This window comes from Symphodus melops, assembly GCF_947650265.1.
Source record: "Symphodus melops genome assembly, chromosome: 5".
Lineage (NCBI taxonomy): Eukaryota > Metazoa > Chordata > Actinopteri > Labriformes > Labridae > Symphodus > Symphodus melops.
The window spans coordinates 21,102,361-21,114,750 of NC_136695.1; the positions used below are offsets into that span (position 1 = coordinate 21,102,361).

A 12,390-nucleotide genomic window follows, 5' to 3' on the forward strand; every position below is an offset into this window, starting at 1 on the left:
AACATGTATAGCTTGAAAAACGTTATTAAACACTATAATTTACTAAAATGATATCGTGCCGAATCTTTAGCAGGGATGAAGAGTTACGTTTCACATTGTCCAGGAAAAACAAGGAACTTGTCAGCGTCATTTACCTCGTGCGCACGGTTTATATACCGGAGTAGCCCAAGTGAGCGGCCGCCTCATCTCTCACTCAACACCGCCCTTTTCGGATACCCTGAGATACAAAACACAAGCTACTGTTCGTTGCTAGCCAGCCGGTAGCACTAGTTAGCATTTAAAAAAAATAAATAAATAAAAAAAAATTGCGAGCAGGCAGGATGGAAAGCAGTGATGGGTGAGTGCATAATGCTGCCGCGAAATAAATACATGATTTAAATAAAGTTTGCCAGCAGCCCCAGAGGACACCATGCTGTTTCTGTGGTAGATGCACGCGTCGGTCACTCATAAGATAAGAAATTGTGGATGCTAATGCTAGGCCAAGAGGCTAGCATGCTCTGCTGAATTACACTTAGAATGTTGTTGTTTTAAATACTCATGATTACCCAGCATGTGTGCAATTAGAGTATTAATGGAAGCATTTATGATCATAGTTACTCTGTTCATCGAGACAGAAGTTTTGCAGGTAATTTAACAGGATTTGGGGGTTTTACATGGTCTTTTGTTGACCAGTGGCATGCTTACTAACTCTTAGACTTTAAATATGATTTAGCTTTTAAAACAACATTTACACAGATCAGCTCTAGTTGTTCTTTTAAAGCATCGTAGCAGTGAGCTCCATGAGTAGAAACTACACATTTTTGCTTTGGACATGTGGTCAGCATCAGCCTCGGTAGTGTGCTTCAAAACAAAGTAAACATCAACATATTAGATGGATGCTTTTATAATTAACCTCATGACACACGTTTTTATTTTATTTGACTTTTACGAGTGTTTAACTTGCAGATCAGCTTCAGTAATGTTGCATTAGACGCATAATATCACGTCTGTTTACATCTTAGTCCGATCCCTGTCCTTTGTATCTGACTTTGTAATTTTTGTATTCTAATTTTGTACTTACATCTTGACACCTTATTCTTTTGTTGACACATTATTCTTTTATTCTTTTGATGACATAACTTTTATGATGCACAACAATACAGCTCATACATTGCAACTTTTGCACATCTACACAACAAGTCATATTCTTTGTACATGTACTTCACTTGTCAATAGAAAACGATTCTGATGTACTAATTTCTGTAATAGAATATGATGACTTAAGGTTATCACATAAATAGATGTTTTATTCTGAAAGGTTAAGTTATAAACAATTTGACTTCCTGGTAGCTACAACAAAATTAGAATATCAAGTACAGGTCTCTCTACAAGTAGCTATGAACTGTTATAAACAATTAAAGCAGAGTGAGACAGTGAAGAAACATACTGCATGTATATCCTGATTATGTTTACATATCCCTGTTTGCTCGTCAGGATGGAGGTGGACGGCTGGGACTCCAGTCTGGAGGAGGAGCTGGGCTTTTCTCTGGACGAGCTGAAGAAGTGGATTGAAGAAACTGTGGAGAAGAGCGAAATCGTGCAGAAGAAAAAGGCTCAGCTGACGGAGCTCAAAGAATGGGTGGAGCAGAAAGAGGAAGAGGAGGCCAAGACTGAGATGCTTCTCAAAGATGCTAACCAGTAAGATTTTTTTCCCAAAGGCTCTTTTATTTCATTTGTGGTTTCCTATTGTCTTTTTTATGTAGTCAATAAACTATTTACTCCTTTATACATATTTGTAAAGTAAAGTGTTTAGTTGTGGTACAATAGTTTTTTACACTGTTTGGATGATGTTAGAGACCGTGATGCTTAAACTTAAGTGAAAACATTGAGATGTTGTCAAACACGAAAATGTAACATGTGAACACATCCAGAATGTGACTGAGTGATATGGACTGTATTGTTTAGCTGAATGGTGATACTTGGTATATTTAGTGATTCATTTTTTCAATGAAGAAATTATTCGAATTTTCAGATCCACATGGGTAAATTGCCTATTGGTCTTTCTAAGCGCATAAGGTGTGTTTTAACTGAATGTCAAGTTTTGGAAAAATATTTCTCTAACGCGTCCTTAAATTCTGCCTAAAACTCAAACCAGCTCATAAGTTTCCTAACAAACACAAGACGTGGACAAAGGCAAAATCCTTCAGATTTATTTTTCTGTTGTTTAATTCTTTACATATTCAACAATGTCTGGAGATCAAAATATCCCATCGGGAAGTGCCATTAAAAGTTACTTCTTACCAGGGCAGCAATTAAAAATCCAACTCATAGTAGCAATGAAAACACCATCTTTTCTTCTTATAAAGGAAAAACGTTTCAAGTATTGAGCTGATTTTCAGTTTTCATTGATTACTGTAGTTGTATTTCTCCACCAAACTGTCTTTATGTTTGTCAATAGAAAGTCAGATTATTTTCACACTTTGTGCAGAAGTGATTATAATGGTTTAGGCTCAATGGCTGACTGTGAGCTGTGTTGTGAGGAATTAAACTTTGTTTATTGGATGCTGTCAGTTTAAGACCGTTATGGTAACACTCTTTACAAAACCGTGAAAGTAAAGCTCCCGGAGGTCTAAATGAGAGCTGTCTTTTTCCAATTTGAAATTAGAACACCTGGATTTTATTTCCACATTAACTTTGGGCCAGGAAAGTATAGCAGAAATGTGCCGCCTAGTAGGACGGTAAACACAGAATTGTACACAAGGATGAAGAGATTTAAATGTATGAGTGAAAGTCATATACTGAGGGATACACATCCTGCTCAACCAGACTCATGTTTGTGTCTGACAGAAGCACATTTCTCTCCCGTCTCCTCTCAGGTCTTTGTTGGAGTGTGAGAAACTGGTGAAGGAAACGTACCATAAGAACGGCCTGGTGTACCGTGAGAGCAGCTCAGAGGATGAGGGAGGTGGAGGAGGCCTGTTGTCTTCCGAGGTCATTGAGATAGACGATGACGACGATGATGATGTCATCGCAGTTGGCTGCTGTAAGTCAGGTTCTTGCAAGATCAATAACCATTTATTGATTCTGTGACAATTAAACAATCAGTATTTTTAAATACCTGCTTCGCCTCTCTTCGTCACGCTCAGTGGTTCCTCCAAAGACGACGCTCACTCCGAGTAAAGACCCATCGGTGAGAATAGAAACCGGCTTTTCTACATTATTATGCATTACTTAATGTTTAGTCATGTAAATCAAAACATAAAAAAACTGATTTTAGTTTTTTTTTGTCATACTTCTGGTCCCTAAATATTCTTGTCCAGTGTATTGTGTTTTGTCTTGACTGTTATTGCAGCTGCTGTAAAAGGATTAATATAGTCTCTATCTCTTGTGGTGTTGGCACTCACTGGACTGATCGTACACATACACATTCTGCCTTACACGTACTGGACATCCTCTAAAGCTGTGATTCCCTCCAATAACTTACAATACCTGAAAATGAAAGGACAGTTTTTTCCATCCCAGCAGCTTTTAACCCAAGTGTGTATTTTTCAAAAAGGATACGACAAATGTAATTATTCCTAAGGCCACATTTTAGTTCCTCTCATTTCAAAGTGCCACAGATGTGTGTTTTGTATGTGCACACTGAATGTGTTTTTATGAGAGCTATGAACATATAAACTGAAATGAAACTTAATATTGAATAATCAATAAAAGAAGGTGCATATGCATCCAGGCAGCACAAGACAATGAACTCTTATAGTGTGCATTAGGACAGCGCTCACACATGTCCACTCTCTCCGGTCTGATTGGATCCTGGTCTGTTCTTAGAAAATACCTTTATTATGTATTCTGCTGTTCTGCCTTATGAAGCACAAATGATGAGTTTTCCCTCAAACTGAGTTAGAAAAATAAAATGATCAAGGTTTTGCTCACTTTGATGACGACCATGCAGCAGGTGTTTGAGAAAGGCTTACAGAAACACTCACAAGGAAACAATGTTGGTTTGATTTCAAACATCTACGAGGGGAATCGGTTCTCAGCAAGACTTCTATGGATTATTTTCAGGTAAAAGACACCTCCGCAGCTTTACAGAAAACAGTGCAGCAGGTGAAGAAGTTGACCCAAATAGTCAACAAGCCCGGTGTTCCATCCCTGATTCGATCGCCAATGCAGCCTACAGCCCTGACAAGTGAGACCACATACACGGTAATACATGTGTTGGACCTGTGGAAAAGTATCTAACAGTGTCTAACAGTGAATGTGACTCTCTTTCCCTTCAGGTATTCATAGTTCAGCTCCAGCAGTATTTGTGTCCCAGGTTTCGTCTCATTCGATGACCCAGCCGAACCCAAACATCAAAGAGGATGAGCTCAGAGTCGGGATGAGCATTCTGGGAAAGAAGCGCACCAAGACATGGCACAGAGGCGCGCTTGTTGCCATCAACCCTGTCGGTGTGTAACCAGAACATTTCATCATCATACTCTGAAACTGATTTTAATCACTCCCTCTGTTGCCTCATCGCTGATGTCTTTGCTTGAATTTGTCTCATCGGCCCAATTTCAGGAAACGGTATTTTCAAGTATAAAGTGAAGTTTGATAAAGGAAAAAGTCTGCTGTCAGGAAATCACGTCGCGTTCGACTACAACCCCATCCTGGAGAGTCTGTTCGTTGGGGCTCGTGTCGTCGCCAAGTACAAGGACGGCAACCTGGTGTGGCTCTATGCTGGCATAGTGGCAGAGATGCCCAACACCAAAAACAAGATGAGGTGGGCTCAAACATATGGTGTCTTTAATGTGTTTCTTCTCAGACTCAAAAACATAAATCATTTAATAAAATAACATGTGGCTCTATTAGAGACCCTTCACATGAGTCACAGGATGTAACCTCCAGATAATCACCTCTACTTTGTGTTTCAGATTTCTGATCTTCTTTGATGATGGCTACGCTTCATATGTGCATCTTCCTGACCTTTTCCCTGTTTGCCGACCATGTAAGCGCCCGTTTCTCTATTTGGTCTTTGATGCTTTGAAGCCTGGAGAAGTCTGTCATTTACACAGAAGGTTTTTGATGACACATTCAGAGTAAAGAAATGAGTCACTTTAAAGGGAGATTTTTTTTGTCTTGTTTTTACAGTGAAGCGTACCTGGGAGGACATAGAGGATGCATCATGTCGAGACTTCATCGAGGAGTACATCACTGCGTATCCCAGCAGGCCTATGGTGCTCCTGAAGGTTGGACAGATCATCAAGACAGAGTGGGAGGGAACGTGGTGGAAGAGCAAAGTGGAGGAGGTGGACGGAAGCTTGGTCAAGATCCTCTTTTTGGTACGGCATAGGTTATGTTTATAGCCAGTAACAACCTCAGCTTGTGTGGTAATGTACGACTCGGTGAAACAGTTGACGCTGAGTGAATGTTTTGTGTTCAGGATGACAAGAGGAGCGAGTGGATCTACAGAGGCTCCACCAGGTTGGAGCCCATGTTCAACCTGAAGATGACTACTGCCAACACGCAGGAGAAGAAGCTGGCAGGACAGCAGAGGTCACGACCCAACATGGGTAACGCACACTTTTTACTCAAACACTCCAAAATGAATCGCCACAATGCAGATGGTAATGCGAGGACTTCCTGTCTCTCTGTCCATTTTGATTTTCAGGGGCGTTAAGGAGTAAAGGCCCAGTAGTTCAGTACACCAGTGACGGACATGTCGGAGCCTCTCCTGTCAAATCACCACAGCCCTCACCCAGCCAACCTTCACAGACGCCACAGCCTCCACCGCGGCCTCAGCCCCAGCAGCCTCAGATCCAACACACCCCTCAGCCCCCGCAGCAGCCCCCACAGCAGCCCCCGCATCAGCCCCTGCAGCAGCCCCCACAGCAGCCCCTGCAGCAGCCCCCACAGCAGCCCCTGCAGCAGCCCCCACAGCAGCCCCCACAGCCTCCTCGGGTTGAGTAAGTCACACCCTCTGATCATCTCCAGCTTTTTCTAAAAGCATTTCTCATAGATGCAAAAAAAACAACTGAAGCTGTGGAAGTAGTTCGATATATCCCTCTTTAGAATGCAGACAAATTTAAGCGTAGTCAATGTAAAACTTAACTAAAGGAATACTGAGACGATCACTTCAATGCACTAAAACTGAACACTGAAATATTTTTTGCTGCCCTCTACATTGCAATAAGATTCCATGCTACAGAGTGACTGTAATAATTCATTCATCGATGCTACAGACACCTGGGAGCAGCACAGTAAGCGACTTGTTAAGGTGACATGTTGCCACTTGTCCACATGTCACACATTGAACTGACAAAAAGCAACATCGGTGTTCATTTGGAATTGGCCTGATGAATTAATATACAGTTCTCGCAAAAAGAAAACGAGCTGACACAACAATGTTAAGGTGAAAGGCACAGTCATCATGTTTCACCTTCACCTAAACATTACAAACAACATCTGTAAAGCTATGAATGTGTTTATGACTGATCTTTCCTCCTCGCTGTCCTCAAGCAACAAGCATCAGATGGCAAAGAAGAGCACTTCTCCGTTTGTCCCGGGAGTTGGAGGCACTCATGCCTCCAAAGTCATGCAGTCTCTTTCCTCCAGTCCCAGCAACCTCACGGGGTGAGTCCACCTGATTCTTTTTGTCTGATACGTCGTTGACACAGGACAACAGCTCTGTTAGAAGTGATGTCATCATAATTTCTCTTTGTCTCTTGTTTTCTCCTTCCACAGAGTACGAATGCTGAATACTCCAAATAGCTCCTCACTTACGTTCACACAACCGTATCAGAGACAGTTGCCCACTCTGGCTGGAGCCCCTCCTCCTGTCACCCACGCTATGGCGACCATCCCACATCAACCTGCGTACCGCGCCCCGACAGACCGCATCTTCTACCTGACGCACACTTGCCAGCCTGCGTGTCTGAACAGAGTGAGACCTGTGAAACGAGACCTGCACCGCGGAAAGAACCCGCTCCTCACACCTTTACTGTACGACTTCAGACGCATGACGGGACGACGCAAAGTCAACCGCAAGGTACATTTGCAGAGTGCCTCCCTAAACCGAAATCATTGAAATGTTTAGCTTTAATGTTTTTCTCTAACTGAACTGTACGTCTCTTTGGCTCCGTCCCTCAGATGTCCTTCCATGTGATTTACAAGGCCCCGTGTGGTCTTTGTCTTCGTAACATGGCAGAGATCCAGCAGTACCTCTTCCAGACCCGCTGTGACTTTATATTCTTGGAGATGTTCTGTCTCGACCCCTACGTGCTCGTGGACCGACCCTTCCAGCCTCAGAGGCCCTTCTACTACATCCCTGACATCACAGGCGGAAAAGAAGATATCCCCCTCTCCTGCGTCAATGAGATCGATACCACCCCTCCTCCTAATGTAGCTTACAGTAAGGCTTGTTTTAAGATCAGAGAACAAAGGAGAGATTCACTTGAGCTTGTGCCAGGAACAGGGGACTCAATATCTTCCAAGAAGATCAATATGTTAGAAAAGGCATTCATAGAGGGGAACTACAAAGATTCATCCATATGTGATTATTGTACAGTAATATCAAACCAGTTACTTCTAGTTTTGGCAGTATGTAGTGCATTTTTTAATCTTTTTTTTTTTCAGAGCTAGTTTGCGTGTATTTAGTCTCCTGTTCCACCTGCAGGTTTTGTGAAAAATATACCTAAAAAAGAAGATCACCTCTTCATGCAGCTGCCTTTTGCTTTCCTGACTGCGTTCAGAGACCAACTGAAATAAGTCTTTGTCGAGACAATCACAGATTTTTCTTTTCTCTCTCCTTAAGGTAAAGAGCGTATTCCTGAAGATGGAGTTTATATCAACACCAGTGCAGACTTCTTGGTCGGCTGTGATTGTACTGACGGCTGTCGAGACAAGTCAGTGATGCTGCTCACCTCGGAACCACCATTCTTTATCATTCATCCGCTGTTTGTGATCTGAACACGTCTTTATGTCTTTATTAAAGATCCAAGTGCTCGTGCCACCAGCTGACCCTTCAGGCCACCGGCTGTACACCAGGGGCCCAGATCAACACCAACGCTGGATTTTTACACAAACGATTAGAGGAGTGTCTCCCCACAGGGTCAGACATGAAACACACACCCAAGCACCTCCAACCTCAGAAGAGGATCATTATAATTATTGTCTCATCTCACAGGACATAACCCATCCTTCTCTCCGATTTATGTTCCCTCTCTCAGGATCTATGAGTGTAATAAGAGGTGTAAATGCTGTGCCGAGATGTGTACCAATCGGCTGGTGCAGCACGGCCTGCAGGTGCGTCTCCAGCTCTTTAAGACTCAGAACAAGGGCTGGGGCATCCGATGTCTGGACGACGTGGCAAAAGGCTCTTTTGTCTGCATTTATGCTGGTGCGTAAAGGAGGCCCACTTTTAACAGAGATTTCTTTGAGGACAGAGGGGACGGAGAATCAGCAGTCGAGCAGAGATTATTTTACCCTCTCACCCTTTTTATCTTCCATTTCTCCAGGTAAAATTTTAACGGACGACTTTGCCGACAAAGAAGGCCTGGAGATGGGCGACGAGTATTTTGCTAATCTCGACCACATTGAGAGTGTGGAGAATTTCAAGGAGGGCTACGAGAGCGAGGCTCACTGCTCGGACAGCGAGGGGAGCGGTGTGGATGTATCCAGAATAAAAATACAACCCTCTGCTCTAGTATCTAATAATCCTGTGGGACGACCATCCAAAAAAAGTGAGTCCCAGGCCGACCGTGAAGGATCGTGTTGGTCTTTTACTCAACTGGTTCAAGTCTTGGTAGTGTTTGTTCCACTGAGGACAGCACATCATTGTCCACTCTTTCACAAGTCTTTTTTTCTTATTGCCTTAGCTCGAAGCCCGAGCTCATCGGGGGACAGCAACGATGACGACGACAAGGATTCAAAGAGCGAGGATGAAAGTGACAGTTCAGATGACACGTTTGTGAAAGACAGCCTCTTCAGCTCCAGCTCGGTGTGGAGAAGTTACACCACGCGGGGACAGGTCAAAGGCAACAAGGAAGGTGAGCTGGAGGAAGATGATGACACACTTTCAATCAGTTTAATGGCTTTATTTGAAAGTCAGGTTTGATTCTGAACAAACCCTTTTTATACACAGTAAGTGAAAGTGATATGATGTGCTAAATGGTGAGCTTGGACCTTTGAATAAAGCTTGGCCTGCTATTCGACCCTTTTTGTTTATGCTAACGTACAAGACATCTTTGAGTCAGTTTGCGCTAAAGTTTGTCTTTGTGTTTTTTATCTAAACATACATGCTTGTCTACACAGACAGACAGACATTCCTGATGTTGCATTTTAGTTTAAGCTGTATTCCCCCTCCTGTTGATGACGGAGTGTGTGTGTGTGTGTGTGTGTGTGTGTGTGTGTGTGTGTGTGTGTGTGTGTGTGTGTGTGTGTGTGTGTGTGTGTGTGTGTGTGTGTGTGTGTGTGTGTGTGTGTGTGTGTGTGTGTGTGTGTGTGTGTGTGTGTGTGTGTGTGTGTGTGTGTGTGTGTGTGTGTGTGTGTGTGTGTGTGTGTGTGTGTGTGTGTGTGTGTGTGTGTGTGTGTGTGTGTGTGTGTGTGTGTCGCATTATGAGACAACTGAAATACAAACGGGTCCGACTTCAACCTCCGTTTGAGGGAGTTTTCTATCCATCATTGTGACTGTTCCATCCAGTTTAACTCGGGTGCACAGTGTCTAGTCTCAGGTCATGCCCAACAGTCAGGTCGTACAGTGAGCACATAAATCATGAGCTTTGGACGTGTATAGTAAACGATGCTGTCACACACAGTGAGCTGTTATTCCACCGCTATTTTAAAACAGTCAGACCGTGTACGCCTGGCTTCAGGTTAGCTGCAGGTGAAGTCTCAGACGTGGAAGGTGAATTAGAGTTTATTTCTAAAGACATATCTCGTATTACTGGGAATATCTTGGTCGTTTCTCCTGCATTGATTTTGTGAGAAGGGAGGTCTGTTAGATTTATCTTACCTCTCTTTACACTCCTCTCTCCTTCCTGCCTCAGGGAGTCAGGACAGTAAAGATGGATTGAGTGCTTCAGTCAAAGGGACTGATGATGATAAACCTCCGCCCATGCCAGAGGAGATGGGGAAAAGTAAAGTGGCTTCATGGCTTACCAGTCAGGGGCTAAAGAAGGTGAGGAGTAAAACAATAAAGTTTTCTAGAACTTGTTTATCATTTCTCCTTCTCATTAGGAAGTCAATCAAGATCTTTTTTTTTTTTTTTTAATAGAATGTAAAGTAAAAGGTGCACCTGATTTTGTAAAGTAAATAACGCTGCTTTTTTCTTTTTTTTTTCTTTCAGGAATCTGGAGATAGCAAAAGGTGTGCTACATTTATGGAGTGTGTCAGCATTTTTAATGAACAACATTTTAACTCTTTAAAGACAAAGCTAGAGTTGTTCAGATGGATTTTGTGTTTCTTGCAGTCAAGGGAAGTCAGAAACGGGAAAGAAGCAGGATGTGATGACACTCTCCGACAGTGATGATGTTCAGACCATCAGCTCTGGATCTGACGACAACAAAGAGAGAGAGAAAGTCACCCCTGGTGAGGAAAAGAAAAACGTCAAATCAATGAAGTCTTCGCTACATCGATTCTGATCACGTGATTTTGACAGTTTCTTCTCTCCCTGTCGCTCTTTGGTAGGTGTGACTAAGAAGCAGGTAGCGGTGAAATCTACTCGAGGCATCGCCCTGAAGGGCAGCCACGGGATGATGGTGAAAACGGGCCCACCCGGAGGTGGCGGAGGGCAGGGGGGTCAGGGAGGAAAAAAAGGACAGCAGGGACAGACGGGAGGAGGAACTGAAAATGCTCCCAGGAACACCCGTCTGTTCTTTGACGGTGAAGAGTCCTGCTACATCATTGATGCCAAGCTGGAAGGAAATCTCGGCCGTTACCTCAATGTAAGTGTCGTTTACAGCACCAGAGAGTGTAACCACCTTATAGTCTGCTCCTTTTGTGGTGATATTTAATGTTGTCTGCTCTCTGCATTACAGCACAGTTGTAGTCCCAACCTTTTCGTCCAGAATGTGTTTGTGGACACACATGACCTGCGCTTTCCCTGGGTGGCGTTCTTTGCCAGCAAGTGAGTTTTAAAACCAGCTTTTGTGAAATTGACCTCAGTTCCTTTACGTCAAACTTTTGGAGCATCAGAAGAATTATGCAAGACTTTATAGGTTGATCAGACCACAAACTAAATGCGGGAGTACGTTTTTCAAGGTCTGATTTGAAATGACAGTTTTTAGAGACTTAAATGATGTAATTGATATTTTTATGACAACACGTTCAATGACTTTCTGAAAGTTAGAATCTACAGCTCACCTCTGAGTTCTACAAAGCTAGAGAGAGAGAGTAAACTGGTGCTGGTTGAGACTACAGAGCCAAACAAGAAGAACTGTATGGGAGTGGAAATGCAATTATCAGGTGGCCTGAAAAAAACAAGACTCCAAATGCATTTTTTTTTTTTTTTTTTAAAGCTAGATCATAGCTTTTATATTGACCACTCTGTGTGATGCTACAGTCGTTGTAACAGCTGTCATGGGTTCGAATCCGACCTCGACCCTTTGCTGCATGTCATCCCCTCCTCTCTCCTCCCGGCATTTCCTCTCTCTTCAGTTGTCTCATCTAAAAAAAAAAAAAAAAGCAAAAGGGCCAATGAAATAACTTTGAAAAAAAATGTGTCCTTGTTAAGGCGGATCCGAGCCGGCACAGAGCTGACCTGGGACTATAACTACGAGGTGGGCAGCGTGGAGGGGAAGGTGCTGCTCTGCTGCTGTGGATCCACTGAGTGCAGAGGAAGACTGCTGTGATTTTTGTCCGTAACTGACTTCGTCTTCTTGCATCTGTAGAACACTTCAACACTGTAACTTTTTGTTTTTATAAGTTGAACAACCATTTTTCAATTTTATTATATTTCAGCTCTTTTGTTGCCTTTATTTTATATGAACATATTTTTCCTGCTCGTCTCATTTTAACCATGACCAGTATCTGAATAAAAGAGTTTTTTTCTGTATGGAACCAAAGCGCCTGCATCTGCACAAACACAGAAGACACACAATCTGTGATATGATAGTGTTTTGAGCTGTTGTAAATATAATGGGTTGTTATATAAAAGGACACTGAAAACTCAAATAGCACATTACGACAGAGGTTCTTACTTATGTAGCTGTGTGTTTACTCCTGGAAATACCTCTTTGGATACAATATCAGGTTCAGGTTACATTATCTGTAGCCACACTGGTTGCAATGAGAGTCAATTACCGTAATACAACAGAGATGTTTATAACACACCATGATTATAAAATGTCACATGAATTGTAGTAGTACGGTATATTAGAAATGGATGTTTTCCATTATTTTGTGCTTAACATGCGTTTACTCTTCCAAACC

At 42.6% G+C, this 12,390-nt stretch overlaps 1 protein-coding gene across 2 annotated transcripts; it reads left to right on the forward strand.

Annotated features, from left to right (window-relative positions):
- The first annotated feature begins 222 nt into the window (after positions 1–222).
- Positions 223–12,011, forward strand: setdb1b (SET domain bifurcated histone lysine methyltransferase 1b). Of its 2 annotated transcripts, none has more exons than XM_079343877.1 (25): positions 223–337; positions 1,474–1,677; positions 2,856–3,022; positions 3,126–3,169; positions 4,045–4,168; positions 4,260–4,430; positions 4,543–4,744; positions 4,896–4,969; positions 5,113–5,303; positions 5,405–5,534; positions 5,633–5,927; positions 6,481–6,594; positions 6,706–7,009; positions 7,111–7,372; positions 7,775–7,865; positions 7,955–8,071; positions 8,190–8,359; positions 8,478–8,702; positions 8,838–9,008; positions 10,008–10,138; positions 10,307–10,326; positions 10,430–10,548; positions 10,648–10,904; positions 10,998–11,086; positions 11,693–12,011. In XM_079343877.1, the coding sequence occupies exons 1-25, from the start codon at positions 321–323 to the stop codon at positions 11,808–11,810; spliced, it is 3,807 nt and encodes a 1,268-aa protein (XP_079200003.1). In that variant the 5' UTR covers positions 223–320; the 3' UTR covers positions 11,811–12,011. The 2 variants fall into 2 exon arrangements, with proteins under 2 accessions (XP_079200003.1, XP_079200004.1); XM_079343878.1 differs by lacking the exon at positions 223–337 and adding an exon at positions 518–625.
- The last annotated feature ends 379 nt before the right edge of the window (positions 12,012–12,390 follow it).